Genomic DNA, 16,498 nt, shown 5'->3' with positions numbered 1-16,498 from the left:
ATTAAGCATATCCAAATCTCAGGTGTACCATGAAACAAAAAATAGTGATGATTGAATGCTTACCGTTAAAAACTTTCCAAGGCCCACTGTAAGTAGATCTATAATATTTATTTGTCATCCAACCTGTTGACAAGATTAACCAGAACTCGATGAAGGTAAAATACAAAGACTAACTTGATCCAAAACTTTTGTGGCCCTAGGAGGATTTTAATGGTAGTTGTTCAATCACTACTATTTTGCTCTAGTGTGGTACACCTAAGATTCAAATCTGCCTCATTTTCTGGATTAAGCCCTAAAATGATTTGAAAAAAATGGATAGACAATGTGCATAAAACACACACATCATGATAGGGCCTACAGAGCACCGGCCACTAACTACCTAAGCCTTTGGCAGCATCACTGGTGAAACCGCGTCCCAAACAGCATCCCGGATTAAAATGGAAGCAGATTGCATCCCACCCTTGACAGTCTCTAGTCACCAATGGGCAGATTTGCATGAGGGCCCATTACAGTATATCCGTTAATCCATGCCATCAGTATGAGCTCAAAAATGAGGCCGATCCAACACCCAAGTGGACCAGACCAAATAGTAAGTTTTTTTTTTTTTTCCCTTTTGTTAGCTTGTTAGTACACCCACTGTCAGTTCACACTTCACTGTTAGCCACCCCCCACAAGGGAATCGGTACCAAGACCTCAGTGTTGAAACGAGGTATCTTTTACTCAATCTACCGCTTGAGCTATGGATCACAAAATAGTAAGCTTGGTTGCATTAAATAGTATTCTATGGTGTGGTCCACTTGAGTGCTGGATCCGCTATTTTTTGGGCTCATGCATATAAACATATACATCACAGTGAGTCCCACACGGATATGTTATTGGTGGCGAGAGTCGGGGTAGGACTCAACGCCTTCCATAAATATTGGCATCATAGGTGGGTCCAGAGGGGAGCGGATTGCGTCCTGCCCCGCTGGACCGGCCAATGGCTCTCTGGGCCCACCCTGATGTATGGGTTTTATAGAGGCAGTTAATCCATTTTCGATATAATTTTAGAATATGAGAGCCTTAAACCGAGGAAAATCTAAGGCAAGGGACTGAATGCTGCCCACCGTTAAAAACTTTTTGGAGGCCACAGAAATTTGGATCAACCTAACATTTGTTTTTTACCCTTTGCTCTATGTGATCTTATGAACAGACACATCACGGTGGCCCTAGGAAGGTTTCAATGGGTGTCATCATCACCTCTGCTTCATGTGGTGTGCTAGCTTGAGCCTTTGATCTGTCTCATTTTTGTTCCCTAAAATGATCTTGGAAAAAGGAATGAACGGCGCGGATAAAATCCATACATAACGGTGGACCCGGAGAGGAGCAGGACGCAATCCGCTTCCGGTCCAGACAGTAAAAGAGAGACTTGAAAGCCTAACCTGAGAGAAAAATTCGATTCCATTCCATCGCACAAAGCAAAGCACAATCCCAGTCTCTCTCTCTCTCTCTCTCTCTCTCTCTCTCTCTCTCTCATCTCCTATATAAACACCCAAACGAGAGGAAGAAGAATAAGATTTGTTCATTCAACCCCATCAATCAATCTCTGCTGTTGCTTCGATAATAAAATTTATATATTAAGAGAGAGAGGTATGGGATGGGAGCTCAGAAGAGCATCCATGCCGGCAAAGGTCTCTTCGATTCACATATCTACACATACATCTACTTGCATGACAATGCCCACTTGCATACATACATATCTACATTCCTCATTCTGCTTCTGTTGTTGTTCGGACAGCAAAGATAGACTTCAACGTTGATCTCACTCACAAGCTCTGTACTGCCCTCATGCTCCCTCCTCCTTTCAGGTTTCTCTCTCTCTCTCTCTCTCTCTCTCTCTCTCTCTCTCTCTCCATACATCATATATCTTTGTTTGCTAGTCTTGTTCCAACATTTTATTTGAATTCGGATGCAAAACTCGATAAACAACAACATACTAGTTTTGCATTTGAACTGGGATACGATCTTTTCTTCTCCTTTCTTTTTCTATCTGAACCTATTCTCGGTTTCTTTTTCTTTACTTCAAAAAAATAAATAAATCATTAGGAATAGTGGACTATTCCTTCCCAAATAGCTGGGGTAATGCTGTGATGATGATGACGTCTTGAACAATTTCAGTGGCCCAACAAACTGTACATATGGGGTCCGTATTTCAGTGATCAAAGTCCTTTGTATGATCGGCCCCAGTGTTGAGGGGAGAAAACCTCCACAAAGCCGAGGATGAACGGCGCAGGTCCAGTGGTCCACCTAATCACTACTGGAGCAGATGGGTCTAATCACCCCTTTGATTCTATGGTATAGATGACCCCGGATTTCGATCTACGGCTTGGATTGTTTAATGAATGGGTCGGATGGACACAAACTCACTATCTCTTCTTCTCTCCTTAAGGTCTCTCATATTCATAATTGCCTTTTTCCATCGAATGGTATTTAGGAATTGAGAGATAACAGATGAGATTGGATAGGATAAAGTTCATCCCTATTTAATCCAGCATCTTCGATATCTCTCCCTCATCGAAATTTCGAATTCTCTTTGAATTTCAAAGTCCTGAAAGAGAGAAGAAGTGGGTATGTGGGGTTGCTCACAAGTGGGCCCCACATGCCCATGTCCAACATTAAACTACCCAATAAGGCATCTTTTCAATGTTAAACATTTGCTGCAACCGCCCCTTTGCAAGCCATTAATTTACTATCATTTGATGTGGGATAATTTTTGGGCTATCTCATATTATGCATGGTGGGGTCCCCAATATGAATCCCAAAAGATGGGCCCACCGTACATTTTGGTTGGTGAATTGGAGCACTTTCCAAGATGGTCTTAGCTTATCCGATTTCTCTCTTTCTTCATCACATGCCATATGAGAATTGATCAGAGCATGCTAGTTTTTGATAGCTGGAGCTAACCTGCATTGAATCAAAATAATGATATCACATTCAAGTGCAGCTCTTTGAATCTTTTTGTCAAGTTTTTATTTATTTTTATTTTTGTTTTATAAATGTCAAATGATATGAATATTATTTAAAACACTCTTGAATTCCTTATTATTATGATTATTATTATTTTAATTATAGAAAAGCTTCTCTTTCTCACACGAACAAAGCGAGATGTTTAAAATAGATTCTAAGTCTTGGGTGTAGTAGCTGAAATGCCTTTTTAAAATGGAAACCATTCGTGTTTTGAAATATCTGTGATATACTTGAAACTAACTATTGTGAAACTCATGTGAAATGTGAGTGAAAGATAAATGAAACTCTTATGAATCATCTGTGATACACTTGTGAAACATTAGTGAAGCATTTCTCAAGTGCTAGTGAAACTCAAAATTTTCATATCTGTGGCCAATCTGTTTCTCCTATGTTTCTTCTTTGCTTCCTCATTTCTCATTTCCATGATCTTTTAGCATCCCGCTCCAATCCCATCTCCACACAACAGAAATTTTATTTAAAAAACAGAAGGTGGGAAAACTCCCAATTCAGCAAACCCAAAAAAAGACAAAAAACGAGCTACAAAAATAAGATTTCCCGTCTCTGGCGCTAATGAAATATTTAATTAAGAGGCAGAGAGGCCACAACCAACGAGATGCAAGACAGTTTACCAAAAAAAATTATTAAAAAAAGCAGCCAACATAAATTTTATTACATGAAACCAGCCAACAAAAATTTGTCCCCCCCCCCCAAAAAAAGAAGAAGAATAAGAAAAATAGAAAAAAGCAAAAAAGGGAAAAAGGAAAAAAGAAGAAAAGCTACAGAAATGTGATGTCCCATCCCACGGCACGAATGAATATATTTAACCAAGATACATAGGCCACAACCAACAAGGCATAGGACAGTCTACCGAAGGGAACACAACCACTTGGCCCCTGCCTCTTTACTCCACTTTGTGTACAAATCTGAAATCAAAACCAAATCATATTGGGGAATTGAGGGGCCCACTCAATGATACTGCATTTGATTTGTTGAATCGACTGTACAATGAGATCTGCTCATCCTTAAGGATAACCATGGCTGTGGATCTCATCAATGGTGAATGATACACTCCGTAGTGATTCCTTTGGTGATGTGCATTTTATCATTAAGGAATTTATCAAATCTCAACCTTGGAAACAAGGTTTGAGGGATGGAATATCATGATTCCTTTAGTTGAAGATTGGACAGTGGTGCAGCTGGTTGATAGGAAAGATCTGCCCAAATGTAGGCACCTCCAAGCTAAGCTTAAAACCACAACAAAAGTAGAGAATAAAATCCAGATTTTTTATTTTAAAAATTGAATTCAGAAGTGTCTTGATAATACTCATGTGAGACCTTTAAATAGGCCTCTTGGATGTACAAGGAATGAAAGTTTTTATTTTTTATGTTTTGCATGAGATTTTCTTCCATTCTTAGGGCGTGTTGTTAACGCTGAAAATTTTCACTTAATAAGAAATCGGGAAAGCCATCGATGTTTAGCGGTGTTTGTTAACGCTGGACGAGGAAAGCGTTCCATTATTTTATGCCGAAATTTTTCGGTGAAGGAGGTCTAGCTTAACGGTGAATCTAGAAAGTGCTCTGCAAATATTTTTTTAAAATCCAATATTGCCCCGTGCAAACAAAGATTTTATTGTTTATGTAATAAACAACCCAACTTTTAATTGTGTGACACTTTTCTGGGCCCACCGTGATTTATGTGTTACATGCACACCGTCCATCAACTTTTTTATATCATTCTAAAGCATGATCCCAAAAAACATGCACATCCAAAGTTCAAGTCGACCACAACGCAAAAAGTAGTGGGAATGGAATGACTACTGTTAAAACCCTCCTAAGGTCCACCGTGAGGTTATTTTCCATCTAACCTCTTCGTAAGGTCACACAAACTTGGATGAAGGGAAAACACAAAAATCAGCTTGATGCCTTCTGTGGCCCTAAGAAGTTTTCAATGGTAGGCACAAAATTCCCACTGTTTCCTATAGTGTTGCCTACATGAGCCTTAGATCCGCTTGGATTTTGGTATTATTCCCTAAAATGATATGGAAAAATGGATGGATGGTGTGGATAAATCATATACATCACGATAGACCCCACATAGCCCTAGACAAGACTGTTGTCTCTAGCTAGATCCTGACGGGGGTAGTACCGAATCCCCGCCTAGATTTGCAGGGGAAGCGGATTGTGTGGTGTGCCACAAGCCAACTTCTATATCTGTTGATGTCACCAAGTTTTGTGGGGCCCATCATGATGTATATGTTATGTCTACACCGTTCATCTATTTGGCAAGATTAGCATAGAGCATGATCCTAAAAATGAGTCATATTAAAAGCTCAAGTGGACCATGCCACAAAAAGCAGTGGGGAAAATGATTCCCACTGTTGAAACATTCATAGGGTCCACCATGATGTTTATTTTCCATCCAAACTGTTCATAAGGTCATACAGACTTGGATGAAGGGAAAAACCAAATATCAGATAGGTCCAAAACTTTGTGACCCCCAAGAAGGTTTCAATGGTAGATGTTCAGTCCCCACTGCTTTCTGAAGTGTGGTCCACTTGAGCTTTGCATCTGTCTCATTTTTGGGCTCAGGCCTTAAAACGTTCTCACCAAATGGACAGACAGTTTGGATATAACACATACATCATGGTTGGGCCCACTAAACTTGTTGACGTCAACACACAACAGAGGTCACCTAATTGGCTCCCCATGAGGATTGCCTACTGACGATGCAGTAGGTAGCAGGCTAGTGGACAGGGCCCCACCATGATGTATGTGTTTTATCCACGCTGTCCTTATATTTTTCCAAATCATTTTATTGCATGAGCCCAAAATTGAGACATCCAAATCTAAAGTGGACCACACCACAAGAAAACAATGGTGATTGAACACCCATCATTAAAAACTTTCTAGGGCTCACTGTAATGTTTATTTACCATCCAATGTGTTCATTAGGTCACACAGACCTGGATGAAGGGAGAACACAAATATCAACTTCATCCAAAACTTTTGAGGTCCCTAAGAAGCTTTTAATGGTGGGCGTTCAATCACCACTCCACATGAGATTTGGACCTTCCTCATTTTTTGGATCATTCCCTAAAACGATATGGAAAAATGGATGGATGGTGTGGATAAAACACATACATTATGATGTGGGCCACATAACACCATCCAATAGCAAGGGGCTACTAACATCGTCGCAATCCGGATCCACTTAGGTGAGTGGGACCCTTGACTCTGGGGCCCACCATGATGTTTGTGACTACATCCATGCTATCCATTTGTTTTGAAAGCTCATTCTTAGGCATGATCCAAAAATGAAACAGATCCAAATCTCAAATGGACCATAGTACACGAAATAGTGGTAAATGACAGTTAAAAATTTCTTGTGGGCCACAAAAGCTTTGGATTAAGATGATATTTGTGTGGTCTCTTCATCTAGATCTTTTTGACCTTATCAATAGGTTGGATGGCAAATAAACATTTTGGTGGAATCCATGAAGTTTTTAATGGTAGGGCTTCAATCACGACTATTTCCTGTGGAGACAAGGGCAAATGTGTCAAATTAACATATTTCAGACTCTGAGGAGTTTCAACACGAGGTCTCGATACCCATAGGTGGTGAAATCCCACTACGGCATATAGGGGTGTACATCAAGTCGAACCGAGTCGAGCTGGCCTCAGCTCGACTCGGCTCGGCCACTAGCTGACCTCAGCTCGTACTCGGTTCGGCTCGGTCCTCGAGCTTGACTGGCCATCTCGGCTCGGTTTGGTTAGTAGCTCGGGCCAGTTCGAGCCGAGTTCGCCTATGCAGCATTTTCACAAACACATGGACTACACCTTCAAATTCTCACTGAATGTAAAACACCAGCAGTGGTTTTACAGGTATTTCATTAAACACCTTGTAACCAACATCAAAATCAAGAAAAAAGGGGATTTGTTTGATGAAACATACCTTCCTTGTTACCAGCCGACACTTCGTTGAGTCATTTCATCAAACACTTGGTGAGCAATATTAGAGAACACCTGAGTCGATCGGAGACAATCTGAGTCGAGGCGGGTTTGAGCTATATATCGAACCAAGTCGAGTCGAGTTGGGGCCAACTCGAACTCGGCTCGAACTCATTTTCGAGCTCTAAAAACTAGCTTGACTCGGATCGAACTCAACTTCGAATCGAGCTGATTTGAGCTTTTTCGAGTCGAGTCGAGCGAGTTGACCGAGCTAGCTCCGTTCGTGTACACCCCTAACGGCGTGCGTGGGTGTGTGTGTAAAAAAAAAAAAAAAAAAAACATATTTTAGACATTTTGGACGTTAGTTAACAAACAGGTTGTTCTAGACTCAATACTTAATTTTCAGACTTTAGATTCAGACTTTAGATTCAGATTTCAAATTCAGACTTTAGATTCAGATTTCAGATTCAGGCTTCAGACTTTAGATTTAACTAATAGGCCCTTAGTGTCATTGACAACCAAAGATTTATTTTAAAAATAGAAAGCTAATTAAAGAAAGATGCTAAATAGATAAAAAGATATGATGAGTTTTATTGCAAGGCTGGCTAATTAGATTAGGAGGCATGGGCTCTAGAGAGTGTAAAGTTTGTGTTAAGTGGCTCTTAATGTAAGTGCTTGTGCACACTTTCTTCTTCTCCTACAGTGTACTATATGTTCTATTCTAATAAAACATTGTGTGTGTGGGCATGTTATACACACAACATTTTCCCCAAAGTCTCTTCCTCTCTCTCTCTCTCTCTTCTCTTCTCAATACCCTAGTCATCAAATCATCTTCTACTTGGTATCAGAGCCCAGATCAGGCCATTCCGCATCAAACTAGTTGAGAGGCGACACGTCAACTTGCTGACATCAGCGTTGTACGGACGCATAGACCCCATTTGAGCTCAAAGTTTAGGAGTTTGATGGATCTTAATTTTAGAGGATTTTTCATTATTATTATTATTATTTTTGCGATTTTTTGAGACATTTTATGTTGTTTTGGCTGAAATAGAGAAATTCGAAAATCGGGCCCCAATAAGATTTTCTTCGATGTATCTTAAATCGGTAAGTTTTTCTCCAGTTTCTTTTCTCAAGATGGACCGAAATCTTCCTCCCAAGCTAATCATGGTTGAGTTTTTAGTTAAGATTCTTGTTTGAGTGGGTTTTACCCTCAAACGGACGTGCGACCATGCTATTTTTTGCTCCTTTTGAGTCAGATTTAACTATATTTGTTGTTGTTTTGGAGGATTGCTGTTTGTTTGGGGTTTATCTCTCATTTCCTTGAAGGATTGATAGTGCATGGGCATTTTGGGGTGGCTTATGGGATACAGGGCCACACTCGGGGTGGGCGGCCTGTGTGAGGCGGGCCCCACCTGTGTGAGGCGGGTGGCTTGTGTGGTGCGGAAACATGTGATGTGGGGCCACGAGGGAGTTTCGGCCGTGGACCTAACCCATGCGATGTGGAGCCCTAGGCTATGAGATAAAGGGATTAATTTGCCATGCTCTAGCAGTTTGAACTTTTAGAGCAAGTGGTTAGTTGTCTTTCGTCAAAGTGATATCAGAGCGGGTGGTCTCGTGTTCGAGACTCCTCACCGAGGGTGATTAATGCAGGAGCATTTTCACAACGGGCTCGAGTCGGGTGGCCAGTGGGATGCGGGGCACACTCGAGGTGGGCGACTCGTGTGAGGTGGGTCCCACTCATGTGAGGCGGGTGGCTCATGTGATGTGGGGGCCCACGAGGGGGGTTTGGACGAGGACTTGACCCATGGGATGTGGGGCTTGGGCTATGAGATAAAGGGACTGATTCACCACGCTTTATCAGTTTGAGTTTTTAGAGCAAGTTGTTAGTTGTCTTGCTTCAATTGAGTGAGAGAGAGTTGGTTGAAGTTTTTTTTTTTTTTTAAAATTATACTTGGAGCCCTCCTATAGACGACAAAGGGCCCTCCTTATCTCTTGGCATTGGCTCTCTCGAATCCATGAGATAAAGGGCTGCAACGGGCAAAGGTGGATCTGATAATCTCATCATAAGAAAGTATGCATGTTAGCTTCACCGTTGCTTTACACCTTTTAGTCAAAGAATCAAGGTCAATTGAGAAGGATGTGGGTGACATAACCTACCCTAGCACTTACGTACGAAAACTAGTGGTTCAATGCTAGACTTTTGCTTCCTCCTTAGTGATGTTAAGGAGGCGGAGTATGATAAGACTGAGACCATCAACCTCATCTTTGACTATGGTTTCAGTAGGGGGATCCTCTGATTGTATTATAGGCTCTACATAGGATTGCTTCATCGCGACGTGCTCGTCATAATACATATGGTCTTCCTGATAGTATGGGTCATCTTCATTATCACAGTAATGAGGTTCCTTGATGCAGGACAATTGACCACTTGCTCTAAAAGCTCGAACCGTTAGAGTATGGCGAATTAATCCCTTTATTTCATAGCCTAGGCCCCACATCGCATGGGTTAGGACTTTGGCCTCAAGCGTGTCCCCGCATCCCACGGGCTACCCCACTCGAGCCAGGTGTGAAATGCGCATTAATCACCCTTGGTGAGGAGTCTCGAATACGAGACCTCTCCCGTGAGCCCCAAATCGCATAGGTCATCCACCCCGAGTGTGCCCCTACATCCCACAGGCGACCCCACTCGAGCCCAGTGTGAAAATGCCCTTGCATTAATCACCCCCGGTGAGGAGTCTCGAACATGAGACCTCCTGCTCTGATACCAATTTGATGCAGGACAATTAACCACTTGCTCTAAAAGCTCGAACTATTAGAGTATGGCGAATTAATCCCTTTATCTCATAGCCCAAGCCCCAAATCGCATGGGTTAGGACCTCGGCCGAACCCCCTTCGTGGGCCCGAAATCGCATGGGCCACCCACCCTGAGCATGTCCCCACATCCCACGGGCTACCCCACTTGAGCCCGGTGTGAAATGCGTATTAATCACCCCTGGTGAGGAGTCTTGAGCACGAGACCTCCCCTGTGGGCCCCAAATCGCATGGGTCACCCACCCCGAGTGTGCCCTTGCATCCCATAGGCGACCCCAATCGAGCCCAGTGTGAAAATGCCCCTGCATTATTCTTGGCTTAGGAACATTCATAAGAATATTTTCACTTCTCTACACAACGGTGATGGTCAACATCCTGCCAATCATGCGTAAGGAGAGGATCAAGAAGAGGACCTCACCTTTTGGTGTCATGCCTCTATAGCGTTGGTTGTCTCTAGTATGAATTTTCCGGCGAAGGATGTCATAAAGGTTGTGGTTACTACTTACTAGCATTTGTAGTATTAGTATTGTTACATGCATCGCTACTTGGAGATACAGAAACATGTATGATATTGTGAATACCTGGAAATGTATCATTAACAGAGGGAAACATTGGGGAAATGGTGGAATTTCTCAATAAAACTTCATGAGATGTTAAAATAGATATATTTGTACATTTAGGAATCAACTAATTGCAAAAAAAAAAAAAAAGGATTCCCTTTAATAAGGTCTTAAATGCATGTAACGCGCTTACTGAGGGAAACGTGGGGAAAATTGGTGGAATTTTTGAATGATACTTCAAGAGATTCTAAAATACACATGTTTGCATATGTAAGAATCAAATAATGTCAAAAAAGACACATATTTGCATATTTAGGAATCAAATAATAAGTTTCCTTTTAATGAGGTGTATCGTTGACTCATGGAAGAATGGGGAAAATGGTGGATCCATCCATCCATGCAACCATCCTTCCATGTATGTACATAAATACGTACAAACACACAGGCATGATCCATCAGTGCATCCAACGATCCATGCATCCAACCATCCATGCATGCATACATTGAAACACACACACACATGATCCATCCATGCATACACACATACACACACATATATACATCCATCCATCAACCAACCTTCTATACATCCATCCAACCAAACACCCATCCATTTGTGCATGCATGTATATACACACATACAAACATGCATTTTATCATACAACCATGCACTCATAAAAGAATTTTGAAATGGATTTTTTTTTTAAATAATTTTTTTTGGGTGATATCGATACACTGGCAATAGTATCAAAATATTGCTGATATATTGGCTACACAAGTGACACCTAGAATTTACATAGTTGAAAACATTGGCATATTGATACATTGGTGATAATTGTGACATATTGACGATATATGACCGATAGCTAGAATTTCTGATATTACTTATGTTATCGGTATCGCTGAGCTGGTGATACTGATAATATCGACAATATTATTGATACTCGGAACACTGGTGGTTGCCTTATAGGCGGATTCTGCATTTGTGGCCACAATAGGGAGGTGGTTGGTAGCCTTGTGGTAGAGTCCTGTGATGTGGATTCAGACTTCTCCCACAGAAGGCTCCCCAGCTAAAGGGCCAAAACGTCAAAGAGTTTGCTGTCGTAACTGTTGCTCAACTAGTCAATCCTTTTGATGAACATTGTTGACTGACTCGAAATCATGTACGACCATCTTGTGCTGGATCTCATGGTGTTACTCTACCTGATAGCGGTTAGCTGTTACATGGTTGGTCTCTGTAAGCTTACAATGGATAATCAGCACATTGAACTTTTCGGTGTAGTCGTCCATTGACAAAGTTCCTTGTTTGAATGTGAGGTGCTCTTGGAGAATGGTATCCATGTAATATGAAGGCAAATACTTTCTAGCTTCTCTCTCATGTCAGCCCACCTAGTGATAGTAAGGCGATCCATGATGGGATTGTTGTCTTAATGATACACCACTAGATTCTTGCTGGACCCTTTAGCTTAACCTTGACAAAGGCCACTCACTGAACATCGTCCATGTTGTACCATGCAAAAATAATCCTCAAGGATTTTAATCCAATTGACAAGAGCCTTTGCATCAAGATGACTTGTGAAGTCCGGAACTTCAACTCGTACTTGGTAATGTTGTTGTCGTGAGCTACCCTTGCGAATTGTTCGGTGATGTAATTGTCTCACTGTTGATTGGTAAACTTTTTAAGAGCCAGTGATACATGCTTTTATGCCCTCATTAAAGGAAATTTATTACGTATGTATGTTTTTTGCTATTATTGGATTCCTATATATGCAAATATGTGTATTTTAGCATTTGCTAAAGTATCATTGAGATATTTCACCCTTTCCCCCGTGTTTCTCTAATATTTCTCTGAGTCGACGCCACATGCTTTTAGGCCCATTAAAGGAAAACTTATTATGCATGCGTATTTTTTGCAATTATTTAATTCCTAAATATGCAAATAGCGTATTTTAACATCTCCTGAAGCTTCATTGAGCAGTTCCACCATTTTCCCTATGTTTCCCAAATGTTTCCCTCGGTTAGCGATGCATTTCTAAGAATCGATGATAATATTGGTGATACCGATACACGTATCTATATCCCTAGCCAGTGATACATGTAATGATTTTGACACTACGAACACTGCTTACACATGCTATCGTGGATTATAATAGAAGTCCATGTCTATGCATGATTCTCATGCATTGGCATGGATATGAGGTGGAAAATTCAAATTTTGAGTCATGGAAACTTAAAAATGGGATTGCGAATATGGTAATGTGATATATTCACGAGTATTCACCAATTTATCGATTGGCCACACGTTTTTTCCTTTTTACAAAATTTTTACTTGTTTAAAAATTAAAAACACAAGAAGATTGTTTATTATGGAAATATATGTTCATGAAGTGGAAATTATTTTTTGAATGTATCATTTATGTTTTTATTACTTGCATTATACGATTTTTGAGTGATATGAACTCATTTTGCATATAATTGCACTGATTTCATCAAACAACACATTGTAAGTCTGTTAAACTGGAAACCAATTATGATAGTTGTTTTTTTTTTAAAAAATAAATAATATTTTGAGTCCTAATTGTGTAACATGTGTCTTTCAACATCTCCTAAAATTTCACTGAAAAATTCCACCCTTCTCCCAATGTTTCTCTTAAACAGCGATGCATTTCCATGTACCTACGATATCACAAATATCGATACATGTTTTCATAGCCTAGGTCATCAAACATGTAAAAATAATGATATTGTGAAAACTGTTGATGGGGACATCTCGCGCACATGCTCGCCCCCCCCTGCACGTACGCAAGGAGGAGGAGGGCCCCACCATCGATCTGGATTGATGACGACGTCCAGGGAGGGCCTCCTAGTTAGAGGGTTGCGTTTTGGTTCGTTGGAGTGGACTCGATGGTCATGTGAATCCCACCATGGGTTCTCATGATTGTGGCCCACTATTCCAATTAATTTAATACTTTGAGTTTTGCTTATTATTGTTATTAGGAGTATCATGGATGGTTTAGAATGTTTTGATTAGTTGTTATTTTTGATTACTTCATCGCCAAGTAATAGGTTGTGCACATGGCGCGAGTTTTGGGGTATAGGGTTTTATCATAAATAGGCACCCATTGTAGTCTTTTTTAATTCAATGAAGATTAATAAAATTGTTGCATTTTTTTGATCCTCTAAATTTCCGAGTTGTGGAGATTCAATTGGGTGCGAAACCCTCCCTTCCTCGAAGGGCCGACTACTGTGGTGCGAAACCACACTTATCCCGATTCGCCTCCACCTTCTTCCAGCCATATTTCTCTTCTCCTATAATCATATACGCTTCAAATCCATCCTCTATCGCAGCCGTTTTTCTTTTTACAACAAATTTTCAGAATCTGGCCCTGTAGGAGGGCTGAAACTTCGGCGGAACACCACACACAAACCGTGCATCGGATCTAGCTGAGATTTGGAGGTTTTGGAGTCCATCCCTGGCCGACTAGGGCCAAGGTGGCCTTTTTCTGAATAGTGGGCCCCACATACGTGCGGCTGTGATCACACATACGTGCGTCTGGGCCATTGCTGTTGTGCACACGTGCGGTACTTCTCTGGTTCGTCTCTCTCCTCTCTTTCACTCTTCTTTCACCCAAAATCCCTAAACCTAACCCTAAATTATTTTAATCCCCAATTTTATGCCTGTTCTTCAGCCTTAGGCTTCCCCAAATTGAAATTTCTGAATCCCTTGGATTGGGGGAATTATTTCTGTGCATGTGTGGATGAATTTACCTTCCTTTGATTCTTGTTTGGTCTATAATTTTGATTGATCCGGCCCTAGCATGTGTAGGCCTGGATCCGCATAAGATTCCCCTTGATTGAGTGTTTGAACTTTTGTGTGGGATGTGGAATTTTGTGTAATTGTTTCTGACTAGTGTGTCTAAAGCTTGAAATCTTGCACATCATACTTGAATTTTATGTCCTGCATCAACTGCCTTGAGGCGTAAGGCCTCACTCGGTTTAAAACATTAATAAAGATTACCGTTTATGAATTTTTGAAACATTGATGTGGATTATGGTTCATGAAATTGATAAGTAGTTTTCAAATTTGAATTTGAATGAGGATTGTGTTGACCCTTTGTAGGATAATTTTTTATAACCTTTTGGATAATTAATGAAAGATCTTCAATAATTCCCAAATAGCTGCAATAAGTCTAGTTTTTACCATTCATTTTATGGGTTTTTATTAGTTTCTCTTGCAAGAACAATAAATGCAATTTACAAAATAATCTAATGGTTTTCTTTTGGAACTTTACTATCATTTCAGGCACTCGAGCAATCCCTTTTCACAGGTTATCGGAAGGTATGACGTGTTTTAAAGTGGTTGGCGGCCTCTATTTTCATTGCTTTGCTGCTGCTTCATTCTTGTGCTGGTATGATTTGTTATTGTAGTCTTTGCATCAAGCACCCTAACCTTTTTGGTAAAAGTGAGAAGTTGGATGTGTCATGGGACAAGGGACTCTATGATTCAAATATCTTGATAGCTTACAGGAAGCCAAGGCCCGAATGGCTTGCCCAACAATCTTTTGTTATTCAGGTTTGACAAATGCTTCATGTCCTCTCATTGTCTTCTATATTCTTTCTCCCATTTGTTGCCAAGGGTGTTGGAAATGGATTTACTGCTTGCTGTTGTCTATGCTACCCACACATTCCAGAATGGATGCCATACTAATGGAAAACTCAGTGTGGAAACAATTTCCAGATTCAGTTTTCAGTTTGAGATTTAATTAGATGCTTAACTGGAATCCTAAAGTAAAATCTGAAGTGATCAGCAGGTTCGATGGCTAAGCACTTCAGGGCTCCAATAGTTCATATGCAGGAAATGCTGTTGAAATTTTAATTTCTCTACTAGTGGAGTCACACCACTATAGGAGTTCATTCCCAAGACAATCCAGTTGCAAGATTAAAATAGAAAATAATTGAATAATAATTATTATTTTTCCTTTTATTCATACATATGGTACTTAAGTGGGCCTTACAGCAGCACATAGAAGGAAACTCCAATTAGGATTTTTAATCATAAAAGGAGCTAATCTAATAATAATATAACCTATCTAATCTAACTACTAACTGTCCAATGCAATTAAAGAAGCAATTACGTGAAGAAACAAAAAAAAGGGTCTCATAAGTCATCTGTCTGATGGCTTGTAGAGGCCTATTATTTGACCCTTCGTCAATTACACATGTGTTATTGGATCACATGTGGGGCCCACTGGGGACTCTAAACTATGTTTGGGCCATTCAGTTGAAGATAGGTTGCCCAAAAAGTGATTGGACCCTATCAGTCCCCTAGACAGGTCCGACAGCCTGATCCGTTTATCATGCAGATTGTGGGTTCCACTTGAGCCCTATTTCTATGGCCAGATTGGTCCTGCATCACATATTCATTTCCAACACTTGAAATATGTATAAATCAGTATATGAGCCGTATCCAATGCCATACCTGGGTATGTGGGCTATCATGTTGAAAATTTTGGAGAAAGCTTTGGGAGCCAAGTCCACTCACATGCCTAAAACTTGTGTCTAATGACATACTATCAGAAACCAACTTGGAATTTGTGGCCATTTTTCAGTTCCTACTAGGTGTTCGTCCAATGATGCATGGTTCCTTACTTGGATTTTTGGTGCATTCAGCATTCGATTACTCCTGAGATCGGGATCCATGGTTTGCCAGCTGACAATTTCTCCCGTTCGGGTAGTGGGGGTGTCAATCTGTGCCGTTTCTCTACTGGCATAGATCTCAATGAGCCTGCGACTTCCAATTGGTGCAGCACCACCAGCATAAAATTTGAGGTGGTATCTCTTACCAGTGCTGATGAGCCTTGAAACACGCTTCAATGAACTATTCAATTTACACTTAGGGGTTGTTTGGATGCAAGCAAAGTTGTGTCCACATAGGCTATCCAAATCATGCTGTCTTGGATAGGCTGTTTAGGTCGTGCTGTCTTGTATTAGCTATTTTATTCCTTATTTGTTAAACACTTGGAACATAGAGTAAAGATAGAATGTGGCACATGTGGGAAGCTTAAGATGGTGGGTTACACATTTAGCATTTATGGTGCATGTGCACGTTGATACATGTAGTGAATGTAAGGCGCTTGAAGATTTATGGTGGAACATGAGGCACATGTGGGTCA

The 16,498-nt window shown here is 40.7% G+C and overlaps 1 protein-coding gene across 3 annotated transcripts in view; it reads left to right on the top strand.

Moving 5' to 3' along the window:
• The first annotated feature begins 1,436 nt into the window (after nucleotides 1-1,436).
• The window catches only part of LOC131248832 (outer envelope protein 39, chloroplastic), a 34,151-nt gene continuing 19,089 nt past the window's right edge, over nucleotides 1,437-16,498 (top strand). Inside the window, exons 1-5 of one of the 3 annotated variants that reach the window (XM_058249311.1) lie at nucleotides 1,437-1,670; nucleotides 1,778-1,847; nucleotides 14,629-14,664; nucleotides 14,754-14,898; nucleotides 15,996-16,154. In XM_058249311.1, the coding sequence (XP_058105294.1) occupies nucleotides 1,637-1,670; nucleotides 1,778-1,847; nucleotides 14,629-14,664; nucleotides 14,754-14,898; nucleotides 15,996-16,154 (444 nt within the window). In that variant the 5' untranslated portion in view covers nucleotides 1,437-1,636. The remainder of the gene's footprint in view (nucleotides 1,671-1,777; nucleotides 1,848-14,628; nucleotides 14,665-14,753; nucleotides 14,899-15,995; nucleotides 16,155-16,498) is intronic. The other 2 variants (XM_058249310.1, XM_058249312.1) reach the window with 2 other exon arrangements.

The sequence above is a fragment of the Magnolia sinica genome, chromosome 6 (assembly GCF_029962835.1).
Source record: "Magnolia sinica isolate HGM2019 chromosome 6, MsV1, whole genome shotgun sequence".
In the NCBI taxonomy this organism is placed as follows: Eukaryota; Viridiplantae; Streptophyta; class Magnoliopsida; order Magnoliales; family Magnoliaceae; genus Magnolia; species Magnolia sinica.
Note: the sequence above shows the minus strand (reverse complement) of the source record. Positions and strands in the feature narration are given on the sequence as shown.